Source organism: Pristis pectinata, chromosome 17, assembly GCF_009764475.1.
Source record: "Pristis pectinata isolate sPriPec2 chromosome 17, sPriPec2.1.pri, whole genome shotgun sequence".
Taxonomy (NCBI): Eukaryota; Metazoa; Chordata; class Chondrichthyes; order Rhinopristiformes; family Pristidae; genus Pristis; species Pristis pectinata.
In genome coordinates this window covers 39,974,246-39,993,423 of record NC_067421.1, presented here as the reverse complement: position 1 = coordinate 39,993,423, position 19,178 = coordinate 39,974,246, and the positions used below count along the sequence as shown (strand labels likewise).

The 19,178-nt window shown below is 41.7% G+C and overlaps 1 protein-coding gene across 7 annotated transcripts in view; it reads left to right on the top strand.

The window, feature by feature from the left end:
• Positions 1 to 18,129, top strand: part of golga3 (golgin A3) — a 53,926-nt gene extending 35,797 nt beyond the window's left edge. For all 7 annotated transcript variants that reach the window (XM_052032544.1, XM_052032543.1, XM_052032545.1 and 4 more), the window contains 7 exons: positions 331 to 447; positions 1,172 to 1,311; positions 4,297 to 4,429; positions 5,301 to 5,423; positions 6,143 to 6,307; positions 11,010 to 11,173; positions 15,503 to 18,129. In XM_052032544.1, coding sequence (XP_051888504.1) covers positions 331 to 447; positions 1,172 to 1,311; positions 4,297 to 4,429; positions 5,301 to 5,423; positions 6,143 to 6,307; positions 11,010 to 11,173; positions 15,503 to 15,710 — 1,050 coding nt within the window. In that variant the 3' untranslated portion in view covers positions 15,711 to 18,129. The remainder of the gene's footprint in view (positions 1 to 330; positions 448 to 1,171; positions 1,312 to 4,296; positions 4,430 to 5,300; positions 5,424 to 6,142; positions 6,308 to 11,009; positions 11,174 to 15,502) is intronic.
• The last annotated feature ends 1,049 nt before the right edge of the window (positions 18,130 to 19,178 follow it).

Below are 19,178 nucleotides of genomic sequence, written 5' to 3'. Positions count from 1 at the left end.
TACTCACATGTACATTGAAATACATGTTTGCGTAGAATGTTCTGGGGCAGCCCGCAAGTGTCACCACGCTTCCGGCACCAACATAGCATGCCCACAACTTACTAACCCGTACATCTTTGGAATGTGGGAGGAAACCGGAGCACCCAGAGGAAACCCATATAAACAGAAGGAGTTCCTTTTTAATAAGGAGTCATTTGACCTTACTGATCCCAGTTTCTGCTCTTTTGACACTGTAACTTTTGAAATGTTGTGGGTCACTTTATTGCTTTAATATTAAGCCCGTAGAACAAAATTTCTTAAACACTTTTGTTATTTTGGGGTGGGGCATAGGTACAAGCCGTTTTAAAACGAAAGGAAGAGGAAGACCAGCAGATGAAGCAGTTAATACAAGCTTTGCAGATTGCACTGGAAAAGGAGAAAGAACATGTAAATGAACTAAAACAGCAGGTAAATGGTGACTCATGCCTTCATTTCAAGGGTAGCAGTCAAAAACTTTGAATCATTTTTTGTTGTTAGTGTTTCAGTACTTTTTCTACAAAAGTAGAGGTGGGGTGGTGGTGAAAGGGGAAACAGCCCGATTCTCTGGGTGTTTACTTCTCAGATTTAACCTGAAAAGATAACCATGTGCAAAAAGTTAGAAAAATCCATTTTGAATTTGAACACCAACTATGTGACCAATTTGAATTAGCACACTGCAAAATAAATTGCTTCAGCCATTTGATACCATAGTCTTAAAGTGAATAAAGTTTTATATTGAAAACTGTTACAAAACATATCAAACTAGTTGGTTTAGTCTACAGCTCCTCTGTACCAAAAGGTGATTAAGACAGAACTCGGTGTAGATTTGAATCTGTCTGGCTGACAAATGAACAGATAATTTAGCTGCAGTGTTCCAAGTGATCCATGTTGGAACATGCATGCATGGGTTTGGATGAGGGCAGCAGGCTGCTCTGTAGTCCTGATAATGGCTTTGACTCTCACTATCAAAGAATGTCTGTGAGGCTGCTGAAGGGCTGCCAACACTTGTTAAACTGCATGAGAAAGATTTGCTGAGTTAAAAATAAATAAGGAAGTCTGAAATGGAAATCCTGAAAGAATACAATTTCCATCTCCCTAAATGAGCTGAAAGTATGGTTTTATTTATTGTCTTTTTTGTGTAAATTATCTTTAGGTTTCTGCAAACAAGGCTGAGGCTGGACACAATCGCCGTCACTACAGAGCAGCTGCCCTCGAACTTAGTGAGGTGAAAAAAGAGCTGCAAGCCAAAGAACAGCTGGTAGAAGCTCTGCAGGCAGAAGCTGATAAGCTCCAGTAAGTCGGCAATCTGGTAGTAAATGTTGCAGATACTTCTGTCATCTAGTGTTTGACGTGATTTACTCTAACTGGTTGGAATATTGAAACTGGAGTTAACTCCCCCGTTTGATGTGCTCTGTGGGAGTTTCTCCTACCACAGCTCTCTGCCCTTCCCTCACAATATCCGGTCTGTGGGTGGCCATGGAATTATCCATCTCTGCCAGATTGACTTAATTTCTCAAGTTAGAAATCTTACTGGCAACCTCATACACTCGCTGGGGTAGACGCAAGTAGGATTTTTCTATTACTGTTTACTAACTGGAATAGTAGGATAAGTATAGCAGTTTACCATACTGATTCAGAGCACATGTCACTGCTAGTTTTGTACTTGGAGAAAGTGATAGTCATCTGGGCGAGTAAGTGTATTTGGACTCTGAACTCTGGTGTATATTGAAGCCAAGTGACCTGTTTCCGTTGCAGCAGTTCTAGGATCTAATGTAGTTCAGCCATATGTGCTTTTCCCTTCAAGCAGCAATAAGCTGTTCCAGGTGGGGGATATTCACTTGCTGAGGGAAGTAAGGGAAGAAATGGCAGAGGGACTGGCCATCATTTTCCAAAAATCTATAGATTCAGGGGTGGTGTCCAAGGACAAGAAAACTGCAAATGGTACATGTGTGCAACAAAACATGTAGGCATAAACCCAGTAACCAGAGAATAAAAAAAATCTGCTGAAAGAACTTAGCAGGTCAAGCAGCTTTCGTGAGGCAAAATAGTGGTCAACAATTCTTGTTCAGCCTCTGCATCAGGACTGAGAGTGTAGAGGGAAGATGACCAATGTAGAAGTGAGAGGGAGGGGTGGGACCGTGGCTGGTAGGTGATGAGTGGAACTGGATAATGGTGGGGGGGGGGGGGAAGAGGATGATGGGCAGGTGGGAGAAGGTGAACCAAGGGAGAAACCCAGATGGGTAGATAGGTGGGTGATGGACAGAGAACCAGGTGGGGGAGTGTGAAGAGTTTTGGTAATGAGGAGCAGATGGAAAAGGTGAACAAAGGAAGAGAGAACCTGTGTGGCCTGGTGGGAGTGGGAAAGGAACGCAGGGTGTGGGTTCCATGTTCATACCATTGGGTTGTCGGCTACCCAAAAGGAATATGAGGTGTTGTTCATTCAGTTTGCATTTGGCCTCACTGTGGTAGTGGAGAAGGCTGAGGACAGATGGGTCGGAGTGGGAATGCGAAAGGGAATTGAATTAACATGTAATCGGAAACTCAGGATGGCTGTTGTGGACAGAGCACAGGTGCTCTGTAAAACGGCCTCCTTCGCTTGGTCTTGTTGATGGAGAGGAGGCCACATTATGAGCACCAATTGCAATAGATGAGGTTGGAGGAGGTGCATGTGAATCCCTGTCTCACCTGGAAGGGCAGTTAGGTCTCTAGATAGTGGTGAGGTAGGAGGTGAAGGGACAGGTGTTGCATCTCCTACGTTGCAGGGAAAGTGCTAGGGATGGAGACCGTGGACCAGTCTGTGTAACCTCAGTAGGAGAGTTCTAGAAACAATTGGGGATTGAATCAGCAGTAACTTGGATGAGTGTGGAGTGATTAGATAAAGTCAGCAGGGATTTGTTAAAGGCAAATCACGTCCAACTAACTTTTTTTGGGAAGATTGGTGAGGGAAATTTAGTTGAGGTGGTATATATGGACTTCCAAAAGATGTTTGATAAGGCGGCACACAATAAGCTTGTCATCAAGATTGAAGACATGAAAGGGTAGCATAGAAGCAAGGATAAAAAAAATTGGCTAAGTAACAAGAAACACAGTGGTAGTGAAAGGATGCTTTTTAGATTGGTAAGAATCAGATTGATTATTAATGACTTAGATGATGTGAAATTTGTTGTCTTGCGGCAGCAGTACAGTGCAAAGATATGAAATTAGTATAAATTACAAAAATAAAAAGTGCCAAAAAAGGAATAACGAGGTTGGATTCATGGACCGTTCAGAAATCTGATGGCAGAGGGGAAGAAGATGTTTCTGAATCATTGAGTGTGGGTCTTCGGGCTCCTGTACCTGCTGCCCGATGGTGGTAGTGATGTTAGAACTGTTCTATAGAGAGGACCACTTCGATTTTTAAATACGCATTAATGATCTGGATGAGTAACAAACCCTGAATTTTCAGTTTGGTGAACCGTGCAATTAGTAACTCCAAGGAGGTGTTGATGAGCTGGTATAGCTGAAGTTTAATGCTGAGGATTGTACAGTGTTGATTTTGGTAGGAAAATGTAGAAGAGGCAAAATAAATTAAGGGGCACAATTTTTAAAAGGGGTATAAGAGAGCAATATGGAGGACTCTGTACATATTGTGTTTAAAAGTAGTGGGGTAGGCTGAGAATGTGATTTAAAAATTCACGTGGTATCCTGGGCTGCTTAAACTGAGGCAAAGAGCACAAGAGCAAGGAAGTCTGAACATGCTGGACTTTTGAAAGTTGGCTAGGTTCTGGAATGCACTGGCAAGGGAATTAGCAAGGGGAGGTTCTGTTGTCACACTTAAAAAGGATTTATTTAAGTATGTGAAAGGAAAGAATTTGCGAGGCTAATGGAGAGGGAGTGGGAATGGCTGGATTGCTCTGTAGAGCCAGTATGGACACAATGGGTTGAACGGTCTTCAGTCCTGGGATAATTTCTCTAAGATGAAAAGTAATTCTTTGAAGTAAATATTTTCATAGTATTTCCTACTTTTTCAGACTGGCTGTTTTCTGCAGTTAATATTTGAAAACACATACTTGATATGGACCTGATGTTATATACAGTAATGGTAACAGAATCTACAGCAGCTTCACAGTTGCTTAGTGACTACAATACTACTTATAGCTTTGCAGCATCTTTGGCTCCATCTCTTGAGCTAGATACAGGTTGTACCTCTTAAATGATTTGAATTGTCAATGCTATCTCGAGTCCCTGCTATGTTATGATTGGATTAATCTAACCTTGCTTTTTTGTGCTGTATCGCAGAGCCCAGGATAAGGAACATTCTCAGGAAATAGCACGTTTCCAGGAGGAATTGGCTGCAGCTCATTCTCAGCTGAAAATACTGCAGAATCAGCTGGATGAGCAGCTCAACAAACCTGTTGCTGTAAACCAGGAGGTAAAACGTTCCCTGAGCCTAAAGCTGTACGTGGTCATTATGATATCTAGGACGTTGTGGTAAATTGATTTCAATGTAGGACTCAACCCTTACTGTACTGAATTTGAAGTCCTTGTGTATGAAAGTAATTTTGTCTTTAGTCACCTTTTGTCTTCAGTTGCCTTCTGATGTGCTTTCATTTTCATCAGCTTTGCAACTAGTCTCCTGAGAGAGTTTAAGCCACACTCCTTCAAATCATCTGTGTAACATACCTGCACAGTACTGAGGAAGTGCTGCATTGTTGTATGCTCTTTGCATAAATTATATTAAGCCCTATCTGAGGGTTTGGATAAATGTAACAAATAGTCAAAATGCCTCTCTCCCCACACATCCAAAGCACTCCAGGGTACTTGGTGAATTTCTCACTTGCATAACTTTCTACTTCTGCAATCATTCTAATAAATCCTTATTCTTCCACCACTAAGCAGGGTGTACATCTTACCTTGTATATTCATGAAGTAGTTTTAGGGAAAAGAAAAGCAGCAAGATCCTTGCTGGATTCATACAGTTCTGTTTTTGGAGGGTCTCTTCAATCAAAGGAACAAATGCACGTTACAAGGATGCTGAGTCCTCATTGAAGTAGTTGCAGCGTCTTTTTCCCTTTTAGGTTTTTTGCCTAATTTTGTATTTTATTGCCATCAATAATGTTATGGCACTGAATTTATTAAAAGTTTTAATCTTAATTGCAGATGGTATTAAGCACTGCAGGACATCTGTACGATTGGCCATTTGTCCCTTTAGCATCGGCTGGGCAACAAGGGACTTGATTTGGGGCATGCTTCCAGTGCATGGATTGTCGTGATTATTGGAAAGTAAATTTTCTTCTTCGCAGGTGGAGGACTTGAAATGGGAAGTTGAACAGAAGGAAAGAGACCTCCAAGCCTTAAGGCAGCAACTCTCAATGACTGAGCAGCGAAGTCAGAAAGAGTTGGAAGGACTCCAGGAAGCTTTGCAGGTGGGAGATGTTACTAAGGACAGCCATGTGTAGGAGTCTCCCTGGCTAAATACTAGGCATTTTTCACATGAAACTTGCCATACAATACTGCCTGGTGGATGAACTGAGATATTTAGCATTTGAAAGAGATTTCCCCTTAACCATTTGTTTTAAAAAAAAATCCATTACATTGAAGATTTAGAAAATGAAATAGCAATTTAATATGGGGAAAAATTCAGCACAGTGATAATCTCCATTACTGCATTTGAGGAACTAGCTGAGTACATGTGCTGTGTTCCTGGAATATGTGTGTAGTGTGGACTTGTAACGCCTTGATATTATTTTAAAATGTCAGTGATTGTGCACCAGACTTTGCATTGAACTTTACAGTAAGTTCCAAACCTTGGTACAGAGAAAATAAGAGGGGTAATTCAGCCTAGTCTGTTCTGCAACTGTTCTCTAGTAACTAAAGCAAGAATGTCATTCTATGCCAACTTGCCTTTTTGATGGAAAGTAGCTTTGGTTTCTAGTTCTAATTCATTTAGACATTTTCAGTGAAATTTCAAATGGAAACTACTTTCAAGATCACTAGTTTATTTTCATTTTCTGCAGGTTTTTAGAATTTCTAACTATTTTGGTAGAATTATTAAACAAGGTTTATCATCCAGCATTTTTAGTGGACAGTGACTGACACAAATACTATCAATTAATTAAGGCAAATTTTCCTTTGTATTTTTCAGGGTATTAAAACTAATTTGGAGGAACTGCAGGAGGAACTTGCAGCAACCCGCAAGGACAAATTCATGCTCCAAACCAAGGTGACGGAACTAAGAAATAGCATGAAGACATTACTGCAGCAAAACCAACAGCTAAAGATGGACCTCAAGCAGAGAAAAACACTCAAGGTCAGTGGGCAATTACAGGATAAAATAATACTGTAATTTGTATCCTGGACATCTTTTAGCCCAGATGTTTGAATAGCTAAGTATGATGTGACCTTGGCCTAACTCTGTGTGGGAGAAATAGGAAGAGGCTATGAAAGGAATGTGGTAAAGATTCACCAGATTGATTCCTGGGGTGGCAGATTCGTCATTTTAGGAGAGATTAGCAGACTGGACCTGTGCTCTTGAGTTCAGAAGAACGAGAGATGGTCTTGTTGATGCGTACAAAATCCTTGGAGTTTGACTGGGTGGATAAAGAATTGATGTTTTCCATACCTGGGTGTCTAAAACCAGGGATCACAATCTCAAAATAAGGGGTTAGCCATGAAGAACAGAGATGAGAAGAAATTTCACCCAGAGTGTTGCGTATCTTTGGATTTTTATTTAAACCTATGAAAAGTCCTCCTCACAAGCATCTGGAGACTGGTGTCTAAATTGAGAGAAAGGTACCACCGATTACTCCAGCAACAGTCTGACATAATCATGCTCCTAGGGTACTACATCACAGACAACGTGTAGACTCCTCCATTGTAATTGTTGTGTATGTCTTAACCCATCAGGGTTAGCAGCACAGGAGAGAGAGAGAATCCCTTGATGTTGGCTCTAGACCCTTTGAAGTCTCATAGCATTAGGTCAAAGTAGGCAAGGAAAACTCCTCCAGATGATTGCCCACTGTACTGCCTCAGTGGTCCAATAGTCCTTCAACAGGGAGGAAGAAGTAACTAACACTTCATTCTGCCTTCTGGTATTGTTTTTACCTTGTACTACCTCAATGCACTGTTGTAATGAATTGATCTGTATGGACAGTATACGAGACAAGTTTTTCACTGCACCTTGGTGCATGTGACAGTAATAAACCAATTTAGCAAGAAGCACTGAAAATAGCAAGAGCACAGCATGTACTTGGAGAGGAGAGGGTAGATTTCATTGCCCTTCTCCAGGAGTTGCTGGGTAGCACCATCACTGACTGCGCTGGCCAAGTCCTAAAGGGCATAGCTGAGGGTCTGTGGCAGGCAGTGAGTGAACCAGCACAAGGGATAAACCTACTTGACCTCATCCTCGCAATCTATCTGTGCATTATGGAATTGGTAGAAGTGACCACTGCATAGTCCTTGTGGAGACAAGATCCCATCTTCATGCTGGGACATTTTCTGTTGTGTTGTGTGGCAATATAAATGTGGTAAATAGGATGGTCTCGGAACTCAGCTGAACCAACGACACAAGTACACTGGCTACAGGAGCAGGTCAGAGCCTGGGGTATCCTGCAGTGTGACTCGCCTCCTTATACCCCAAGGATCTACCTTCATTGTCATTGGGTCTAAATCCCAGAACTCACTCCCCAGCAACACTGGGGGCACCTTCGTCAATAGTGGTGCAAGAAGACCACTCACTGCCACCTTCTCAAGGGCAATTCGGCTGGGCAATAAATATTGGCCTTGCTGGTGATGCTTAGGCCCAGAAATGAATATTTAAAATTAATGTTATTGGATGTTAGGGAATCAAAGGATATGGGATTAGTGCAGGGAAGTCATGCTTAACATTAACCATGATCTTGCTGAATGGTGAAACGGATACATTGGTTTATTATTGTCACGTGTACTGAGGTGCAGTGGAAAAACTTTGTTTTGCATGTCATCCATACAGATCATTTCATCACATCAATGCATTGAGTTAGTACAAGGGAAAACGAAAAGAGTGCAGAATAGTGTTACAGTTACAGAGAAGGTGCAGTGCAGACGCTGCAAGGCTATAACAAGATAGATTGTGAGGTCAAGAGTCCACCTTATCATACTAGGGGACTGTTCAATAGTCTTATAACAGTGGGATAGAAGTTGGGATACAAGGGGCCAAATGGCCTACATCTGCCATTTCTTATGTTCTTATTTAGTTCCTTGAATCTGCTCTGCCATTCAGTGAAAACATGATTGATTTGTGACCCATCTACTTGTCCCATATTCATTAATACCTTTCGGTTGACAAATCTGTTCCAGTTTTAAAATTTAGTATCAGTGCTTTTATCTGCCCTGAGGTCTTGAATTAACCTCTCGTCACATGATTAACCATCAAATCCTCCTGGCAGCATCCTGGTAAACCTTTTCAGCACCCTCTTCAAAACCTCCACATTCTTCCTGTAGAGGGTATAAGGAGAGATTGGACAAACTTGAACAACTTTCAGTTCCCCGGCCCTGACCGCCTCATTTTCACTATGGATGTCAAGTCCCTGTACACTTCCATCCCCCATCAGGAAGGCCTTGGGGCTCTCTGCTTTCTTGGCAACAGACCCAACCAATTCCCCTCCACTGCCGCCACCCTCCAAGTGGCAGAACTGGTATTCGCCCTCATAACTTCTCTTTTGGCTCCTCCCACTTTCTCCAAACCAAAGGTGTAGCCATGGGCACTTTGCACTCTGTCTTTTCATCAGCTGTGTGGAATAGCTCATGTTCTAAGCCTACACCAGTGTTGCTTGCCAACTCTTTCTCCGTTACATTGGTTCTTCCTGCACCTGTGCTGAGCTCATCTATTTCATCAACTTTGCCTTCAACTTCCACCCTGGCCTCTCTGGTCCATCTCTGACATCTCTCTCCCCTTTCTTGATCTCTCTCTGTCTCCATCTCCAGAGACAGATTATCCACCAACACCTTTTACAATCCACTGACTCCCACAGTTACCTTGACTACACCTCTTCCCACCCTGTCACTTGTAAGGATGCTATTCCCTGCTCCCAGTTCCTCCCTTTTCGCCACATCTGTTCTCATGATGAGGTTTTTCATTCCAGGACATCTGAGATGTCCTCTCTTTTTTCCAGTAAATAGGGTTTCCCTTCCACCACTATCAATGTAGCCCTCGCCTGTATCTCCTCCATTTCCTGTACATTTGCCCTCAACCCATTCCCCCATGACATAACAGGGATAGGGTTCCTCTTATCCCTCAGCTACCACCCCACAAGCCTCCATATTCAACACATCATTCTCTGCAACTTCCACCAAAGGGATCCCACCAGCAGGCACGTTCCTCCCCTTCTTCCTCTACCCCCAGCTCCAAGCTCTGCTTTCCACAGGGATCGCTCCCTCTGCAACTCCCTTGTCCACTCATCCCTCCCCACTGATAACCCTCCCAGCACTTATCCCTGCAACTGATCAAAATGCTACACTTATCCCTACACCACCTCCCTCACCGCCATTCAGGGCCCGAGACAGTCCTACCAGGTGAGGCAGCACTTCACCTATGGATCTGAGGGTGTCATTTATTGCATCTGGTGCAGCCCCTTCTACATCGGTGAGACCCGACGCAGATTGGGTGACCGCTTCGTGGAGCACCTTTGCTCCGTCCACCGTAATAGCCAGGATCTCCTGATGGCCAGCCACTTCAATTCTGCGTCCCACTCCCCTACTGACATGTCTATCCATGGCCTCCTCTGCTGCCACCTTGAGGCCAGACGCAGGGTGGAGGAGCAACACCTCATATTCCACCTTGGTGGTCTCCAACCTGACGGCATCAACATCCATTTCTCCAACTTCTGGTAACCCCACCCGTCTGTTTTTTCTCGCTCTCCTACCCCCCCCCTTTTTGTTTTCCCTGATTCCCTTGGCCCCCTTTTCCCTTCCCCACCCTCACAAACTGCCCATCACCTCCCTCTGGTTCCCCACCTCCTTCGCTTTATTCCATGGTCCACTGTCCTCTCCTATGGGATTCCTCCTCCTTCAGCCCTTTGCATCTTCCACCCATCACCTCCCAGCTTCTCGCATCATTCCCTTTCATTCCTCCCTTCCCCCTCACCTGAACTAGCCCATCAAATGCCAGCTCGTGCTCCTCCCCCCACCTTCTTATTCTGGCTTCTGCCCTCTTCCTCTCCAGTCCTGATGAAGGGTCTCGACCCGAAACGTCGACTGTTTATTTCCCTCCGTGGATGCTGCCTGACCTGCTGAGTTCCTCCAGCGTTTTGTGTTTGTTGCTCCACATTCCAGCATCTGCAGAATCTCTTGTCTTGGACAAATTTAGATCGTTTTAGGGTCGGAGGCTGAGGGGTGACCTGATAGAAGTTTACGAAATTATGAGAGGCACAGATAAGGCAGACGGTCAGAATCTTTTTCCCAGGGTAGAAATGTCAAATAGTAGAGGGCATAGCTTTGAGATGGAAAATATAAAGGAGATGTGTGGAATGTGGTGCCCTGCCAGGGGCGGTGGTGGAAGCAGATACGATAGTGGTGTTTAAGAGGCTTATAGATGAGCACACAAATATGCGGGAGTTGGAGGGAGATGTGGAGGTAGAAGGGATTAGTTTAACTTGGCAATGTGTTTAGCACTGACATTGTGGGCCGAAGGGCCTGTTCCTGTGCTGTACTGTTCTGTTTTTTTTTGGATGTTCCTCTGAAGAATATTGAATAATAATATTAAGACTGGTAAACTAGATAGATTTGTTATTCAGACAGCATGATATAAACTTGTGTGTTACCTTTAACTGGATTGTCAGGATTCTTTGTGTGTATTATGTACAACAATTAGTTTTATTTGATGTATAGATGCATTTAGGTAGAAGTTAAATTTAAAAAGAAATGAAGGATTTGGTGAGAGGAGCTTGGGCAGCATAACCATGAGTATAGACTTTGTTGCTTGTTCCCACTCTATGATAAACTGTTTCTAAATAACTAAACTTTGTTTTGAACAGCGAATAGAGTTGAAAGGAGATGCTGTTTCATCAAACCCTGTAACTCCGGTAAAGATCCCTGATTGTCCTGTACCTGCCTCCCTCCTTGAGGAATTGCTCAGGCCACCAACAGCTGTGAGTAAGGAACCTCTGAACAACCTGCACAGTTGTTTAAAGCAGCTCAGGTAAGTTCCTTATCAAGAGCTGGTTTTGGCTTTTTCTTCCCCTTGAATCCCTCTGACCCCTCCCCCCCCCCCCCCCCCCCCCCCCACCCCACTAAATCTCCCCACCAATTGTGCACGGAGCAGACACACTATTACTGGTCACCTGGGTCAACTGTGGCATTGATTGGAGATGAGGTGATTTTGGCATTGTAGAATGACCTAAACAATCTCTCCTTCAGTTTTAAGTTTCACACATTGGTTGCTAGGCCCAAGATGGGGTGTATGTAATGCTTAAACCAACACAAAGTGGTTCCAATTCTGTTTATAACCAAATTTGGTTCCAAATCACCTGGATTCACCAATCACCTGGACTCACCCATCACCTGCCAGCTTGTGCTCCTCCTCCTCCTCTGACCTTCTTATTCTGGCTTCTGCCCTCTTCCTTTCCAGTCCTGATGAAGGGTCTCGACCCAAAATGTCAACTGTTTATTTCCTTCCATAGATGCTGCCTGACCTGCTGAGTTCCTCCAGCATTACGTGTGTGTTGCTCCAGGTTCCAGCATCTGCAGAATCTCTTGTGTCTACATTTTGCTCCTAACTCCTTCCGTGCTAATTGTGTCTTTCCAAACTATCACCAGTTTCTTCTGTGTTGTGGTGCCCTAGTCTTGGCTAATGATGAAGCATTTGCCCTTTGGAGATAGAGCTGATCATTAGCTTGACTCTAGTTACAGAGAAGACCTCAGTGTATCGATGTAAAAGGTTCCCCTCTGTCATGACCTTCTATGGTTTGGGTTGCGATGCTCTTGCTGCATTGCTGAAGAGGACAGATCACAGTTGAATTACCAGAGTGCTGTGGGGAGATCTCTGACCACGAACATTGTTGGCTGAAGGACTATTTCCTCTGGACCTTCATTTGACTTCATTGAAACATAAGTGGCTAATGGACTTGATGGCATGGATGCCACTGGGAAGCTTCCTCAGGCTGGAAAGCCTAGAACTAGGGGGATCAGCCTCAGGATAAGGGGCTGGCTATTTAGGATTCTGATGAGGAGGGATTTCTCCCCCAGAGATCTGTGAATGTGGAGTCATTAATCACATTCAGTGTTGAGATAGATACATCTTTGAGCTACGTAGAACCGAGGGCTGTGGATAACAATGTACAAGGCATGGTTAGTAAGTTTGCAGATGACACTAAAACAGGTGGTATAGTGGACAATGAAGAAGGTTATCAAAAATTACAGGGGTTCTTGATCGGCTGAGTAAGGGGGCCGAGGAATGGCAAATGGAGTTTAATTTGGATAAGTGCGAGGTGTTGCATTTTGGAAAGTCAAATCCAGTAGGGCTTTCACAGTGAACGGCTGGGCCTTGGGCAGTGTTGTAGAACAGAGGGACCTTGGGAACACAAGCACGTGGTTCACAGAAAGTGGAGTCACAGGTAGACAGGGTGGTGAAGAAGGCTTTCGGCACACTGGCCTTCATGAGTCAGGGCATTGAGTATAAAAGTTGGGAGGTCATGGTGCGGTTGTACAGGATGCTAGTGAGGCCGCACTTGGAGTATTGTGTTCAGTTGCCCTGCTGTAGGAAAGATGTTATTAAACTGGAAAGATGTTATTAAACTGGAAAGAGTGCAGAAAAGATCTACAAGGATGCTGCCAGGACTTGAGGGAATGAGTTATAGGGAGAAGTTGGACAGGCTAGGACGTTATTGCTTGGAACGTAGGAGACTGAGAGGTGATCTTATAGATGTGTATAAAATCATGAGGGGTATGGTGAATGCACTTATCTTTTTCCCAGAGTTGGGGTATCAAGGTGAGAGGTGAAAGATTTAAGAGGAACTTGAGGGGTAATGTTTTCCACAAAGGGTGGTATCTATGTGGAATCAGCTGCCAGAGGAAGTGATTGAAGCAGGTACAATACATTTTAAAAGACAGTTGGACAGGCATGTGAATTGGAAAGGTTTAGAAGGTTATGGGCTAAACACTGGCAAATAGGACTAGCTTGGATGGGGCATCTTGGTCAACATGGACCAGTTGGGCTGAAGGGCCTGTTTCCATGCTGTATGACTATATATGTGTGTGTGTGTATATATGGAGGCTGCTACACATCTCGTGTTTTATGGTCACATGTACATGTATCCATATCATGGTGAATCTACTGTGACTAGAGTCTAATCAACCCTGAATATCCAAAATGTCAGACCATCCCTCTCACTTTTGTTGTGAAGGGTTATTGCTGGTCAAGCTAATGCACCATTTAATGTCAGACTACGAACTTTATTCTAGTTTCATCTGTTTTGGAAAACCTCAGTGAGCTGTCTTCTGTGTTTGCACCACTAAATCCAGGAACGTTATTGTTACTCCCACTTTGTGTGCATTTATGAGCATGTGCCTTGGATGAGCGAATTTGATTTAATGGTTTAAATGCTAAAAGCTGACTACAGTAACACCAGAGTAAAACTACTTTTCTTGCATTTCCATCTGTAACCTGGTTGTTATTTAAATAGTCATTTCTCTGATTAGTTAACTACAAAGTGTGGTGATGTGTGTGGTGAAGTACTTCGTAGTAATCCATTCCTGAATGTGCCATGTATTAGTTATAAATGTGTCTCCAAGAATTACAATACCACTGGCTGAAAGCAGCGATGATGACTATTTGAGCTTTATGGTCATGGTTTGACATTGTGTGCTTAATGAGATTTTATAACTGTTATCAGTCTCCTTTTCATAGTCTCAAAATTGGGCAATAGGATACGGATAACATTAAGGTTCATTTTATGAAAAAGAAGCCTTTCCATTTTAATACTTTAAAGCTATTTTGCTGTTGACACTGGGGGTGTGTGTGTGCTATACATTTAGAGTTAGTTATTTTACCAATTTTCCAGCATTGTAGCCAATTAGTGTCAATTTCTAAAATCACCAGTTTTGATTAGTGAATAATTAAAGGAAGTTGCTTGACGTTACTAATGTTGTACACTTACGTAATATTGCCTGGGAAGCAGAATGTCTAATTTTCTGTATGTAATTTAAACAAAAAAGCCACACCGGAAAAAAACTTAAAGGCTAGAGTTGAAGGGAGGGATGCCTGAGAAAGATACCAAAGCTGTGGCTGAAGATTCTGCCCACCCTTGGATAGATATGGATGTAGCTAGGTGTGGGAGTGCAATTGAACTGAAGAATGCAGATGGATTGGTTATTATATAGTCTTCTGTGTCAAAGAATCCTCAAGGGATGAGGAGGGGTAGAGGGTAGAGGACGTCAGTTGTGATTTTGATCAGGCTGATTTCGGGGGGAGAAAGCTGATTCAAGTGTGTTGTATGGAAGATGGGAATGGAGTTGGAAAGCAAGAACACATTAGGGGATTTTGGAGTCGAAGAGTTTGATGGAGGGAGAAGTGCTGGTTTTCAAGGGCAGGAGGGTTAAGTACAGGCTTCTGGCCACCACATTAGGAAAGTTTTCATCAGAAAGCAATCAAAAACCAAACCTTTTGTGTGTTCAGTCTTGGATTTTTGATCCCGTTGAATATATAGTTGAAAAATATCCAAGCCCACAAATTGAAATAATTGACAGATCATTATGTTTCCCTACAAAATGTTGCAAATCCTGAGAATAATTGGGTAATAGGTATTACATTTTGGCAAAGTTTTACATGATTTAATATAATTAAGGATTTAGAGCGGATAGAGTTTAATGGGCCATTGTGTGTTTTCTTCATTATTGGGGCTGCTCTCTTTGCCAGGGCCAGAAGACAAGGTTTATAAGAGACTTCAATGGTAGGTTCTTGTTGTCAGTGTCCATTAGGTGGTTTGTTGGCCAAACTTGAATCATGGCAAATGACTATCTCAAGATATGGAAATTTGGAGATGAGCAGTACAGTGACACATCTTGGTGCAGTGCTGCATCAAGGACGGCTTGAATAAGAACTTGAAATTCACAGTGGGAAGTAAGGAGGACGAACAAATTCTTTTTAAAATCATCTAAATCCTGTGTAGTAACAGGTTTCAGGTTGGAGGGAAGAGTAAAATAATGTTTGCATCTGAAGCAAGTTCTGCAAATCCATTGTGAGACTTTGAATATGAACATGAGAAGTTTTGCAGAGATGAGACAGACTTGCCTCCTATCTTGAACTAATCCTGTTAAGTGTCAGTATTTTAGTTACGATCACTAAGATGCTGTGTCTTTTGGTATTAGTGCAGTCATACTTCACCTTGTGCAAATTGTGATACTGCTTTAAGTGTCTTATGATGAAGGCACTGGCTTTGATGGGACTGTTTGGTTACTGTATTATCTATGGGCAAAGACAAGGCAGTTGCATTTATAATATAAAGGTGTTTTTTTCTGCTTCCATCCAAAGGCAAGAGATGGACAGTTTACAGCGACAGATGGAGGAGCACACAGTAACTGTACACCAGTCTATGTCGTCATGGACGCAGATCGAAGGGCAGTTGATGGAACTTACTGCTGACGGCTCCGTGGCAGCAGCAGAACAGTCCAGCAATAGTATAGCAACTGACCTCAGCAATAGTGCAAATACTAACTACGTGGATGGGAGCGCTCAATAGGGAACAATTTCTGTACTGCCACAGATGTAAACACTCAGCAATGCTGATGAGTGAGAATGTTTTCCAGACCTCGTGATTTATTTACGTTCTGATTTTCTTGTCAACCCATCAGCAAGTAGTTAAGGTATCCCCTTCACACCATCCTTTTATGGCTTTACATCTGTAGCTTAAACCCACATGCCTTGTGATTATTATTTGGCTACAGGGTCCTTACTAAGAGAAGGGGAAGAGGAAGGAAGAGATGGGGAGGGATTAGCTTTATTTATCTTTATGGAGGCAAGTCCATCAACCATGAAATGGTATAGACTGAGCTGGGAGAAATTCATCACTTATGCGTCCCAACCCTTGGTTCAGGATGTGGGTAATGAACATGAGGTGAGTTGTCTTTATTCAAGAAGGGCTTAAAAGGTTAAAAATATTGATTCTAATTTATTAAAATTACCTTTACCTTAACTGGTTGTAACTTTTTTGTATTTGAGTTCTAAAAGTTGTCAATTTAATTTGAAGTTGGAGGTGTATTTAAGAGTTTAAGACTTGAGCAGCATTATGTTGGTACTGAGTAAGTCAATAGTGTGGTTTGTACATTTTCGTCTGAATGTTACAAAATCTATTATTTCCTTAAAAAAAAAGTATAGTTTAAAAAAATGTGCGTTGCACCTTTTAATCTCCAAGTTTGTGGAGCCAAGGCAAGCCAAAATAATATAACTTGACCTAACCTCAGCAGTAAATTCTCTCTTGAATGTGTTGGGTTTTGCTTCTGCACACGCACTAATACATGGAGTCATTTAAATATCACATTTTTACATTTCTTTACAACAATGATAGAGGATCAGATCTCAAAAGTTAACACCCTGGGTTTGAAGCTGTACGAGATGGGTGAATGAAAGTTTGAACTCAGTTGTAATGGGTAAGAGTTTACGGTACACAATGTCCCCTGGGTCACATTGGGGCTCAGTCAAACGGAAGTGTTACACAAGCTTCCTAGGTGGGACTATTCACTGATTTGATCAGTGTAAAAGGAGCTTTAAACTATAATTACCTGTCACCTGGGAATATTTGCAAGTTATTACTTAAACGACTAGTGCTTCATATGCTGGCAGCCTTGATATGAGAAAGAAATTATATATGTATGGACCTTAGGTTACAGTTTTTTTAAAATTATGTTTATATGTAACAGAAAATCCCACTGTCATTTCCGTGCTTTGTTATTGAAGAAAAGGCATGTTTATACAATTGTCAAGTAAGCTTAGAAACACCTTTATTTTCTCATCAGTAACGTAAAAGCTGAGCTGGAGTAATGGAAAGGCTAACTAGAGCTGCTTTGACCATAATCAACGTTTGTGCACTACATCAATTATTGTTTCTATCTCAGTAACTGTTACTGTCTGGAGATGCTGAAATAGTTTGCTCAGTTAACAACGCACTGTTCAGTTTAATTTTGGCTTCATTTTTTTTTGGTTTGCCTTTACTCTGGAGACCCATTTACAACAGACTATCTTGTACAATATGAAAGAACTGTAAGCATGTTAAGGAACTTTGTGCATTATATTGCTGGAGAGCAATGTGCAATAAACTATTTTTGGTAATGGTTTTTCATGTATGCTTTACTTTTATATTTACTTTTTAGTTATTGGTTCAACTTATTTTCAACATGCATGCGAGATGCAAATTAAACATGCTCAGTCATCTGCATAATCAATTTAGATTATAGATATAATGCAGCTTTGTGTAAAACATAAAGCTGAAGAATAATATAAAGAGTTAATTGCATCCCCTCACTTTTATTCCACAATCCCATAAGTAACTGCAATCTAATAATATGTACCTGTGTGGCCAAGTGATGCACAGAAAATAATCGCTACATGAGGATAATTGAGTCTAAGGAAATAATTGTGAAGCATTTAACATCAATTAGCAAAGGTAAACCTTCGGCTGCTTGAAATCGATGCTTGAATCCTAGAGAATTTAAACAAAAAAGCATTTTGTTTTATTCTTCATGTATTGCAAATTTTGTACTGTAGAGTTTTTATTCAGTTCAGTCATTGTGCCTGCACTAGACAGCAGGTGTATGGCCTTGGTGAGACGTGCTGTTTCTTTACAGGGTTGTTTAACATTACTGAAGTTGTTTGTTCCGTAATTAATTGTAAAGAAGTTTTGGCCATTGTGTATATATTCAAAAATAGTACAACTACCCAGACACTGACAGGATTTGACAACCCTACAAAGCATCTGGTTTAAACACATTACTGTTTGTCTGTGTCTTTATAGTTTTTATTTAAAACATTAAAATTATTAATTTAACATCTTGGACAGGAGGGATGTCTTTCTTATAATGAAATCTTTGTAATTTAAAAAATTATTCCAGTCAATTTAGTTGACATCACTACACAGATTATTTCTCACCTCCCTGGAGAATTTGCAATTTGTTCAATATTTCTTGGAATTTTTTTTTAAAGAGCATTCTTTGAGCTTTTTAAAACTATTACATAGCTATTGCGGTAATTGCCTTCTTTTGTTCAATAAAATGTTCTGTAATGAAAGATTTCTGCAGCTTCTGCTGATGTTTGTGTACTTTAGAATCTGAATGCCTATTGCTAACCTGTCACATTATTCCTGACAAGCAAACCAAGGTGTGGAGAAGTGTTGCATTTTCACTATTAAAAGCTAGTGTACTGCTGTTATTGCTAAAGGATTTCTTTATATATGACAGGGATCTGAAGGATTTCCAAAATAAATTGAAAATGTAATGGAGATCAAATTGATGGGATGGATAAAAGGCTTTCCTGTCTACTATTAAGTTGAAGGTCAAAATAAAACTGCAGATGCAGGAAATCTAAAATAAAAGTTGAAAATGCCCAGCAAGGTCAGGCTGCATCTGTGGGAAGAGAAATGGTGTTATTGGTATTGGTTTATCATTTTAAAAAAAAAACAAAAGAGAAGTTTTTGTTTGCATGCCATCCAGATAGATGCAATACATAAGTACATTGAGGTGGTAAAAAGAAAACAGATTGCAGAATTTAGTGCTACAGTTACAGAGAAAGTGCAGGTAGATATAATGAGGTAGATTGAGAAATCAAGAGTTCATCTCTTAGCGAAAGAGCAGTCTGTTCAAGAATATGATAATAGTGGGATAGAAGCCATCCTTGACCCTGGTGGTACATGCTCTCAAGCTTTTTTATCTTCTGCCTAATGGGAGAAGAGAGAATTACCAGGGTAGGAGGGGTCCTTGATTTTGTTGGCTGCTCTCCTGAGGCAGTGGGAAGCGTAGCTGGAGTCAATGGATAGGAGGCTGGTTTGTGTGATGGACTAGGCTGTGTTCACAACTTTCTGCAATTTGTTGTGGTCTTGGCCAGAGCAGTTGCCACACCAAGTTGTGATGCATCTGGATAAGATGCTTTCTATGGTGTATGTTTTTTTTTGAAAACAATTGGTAAAGTGATAGGGTACATGCTGGATTTCCTTAGCCTT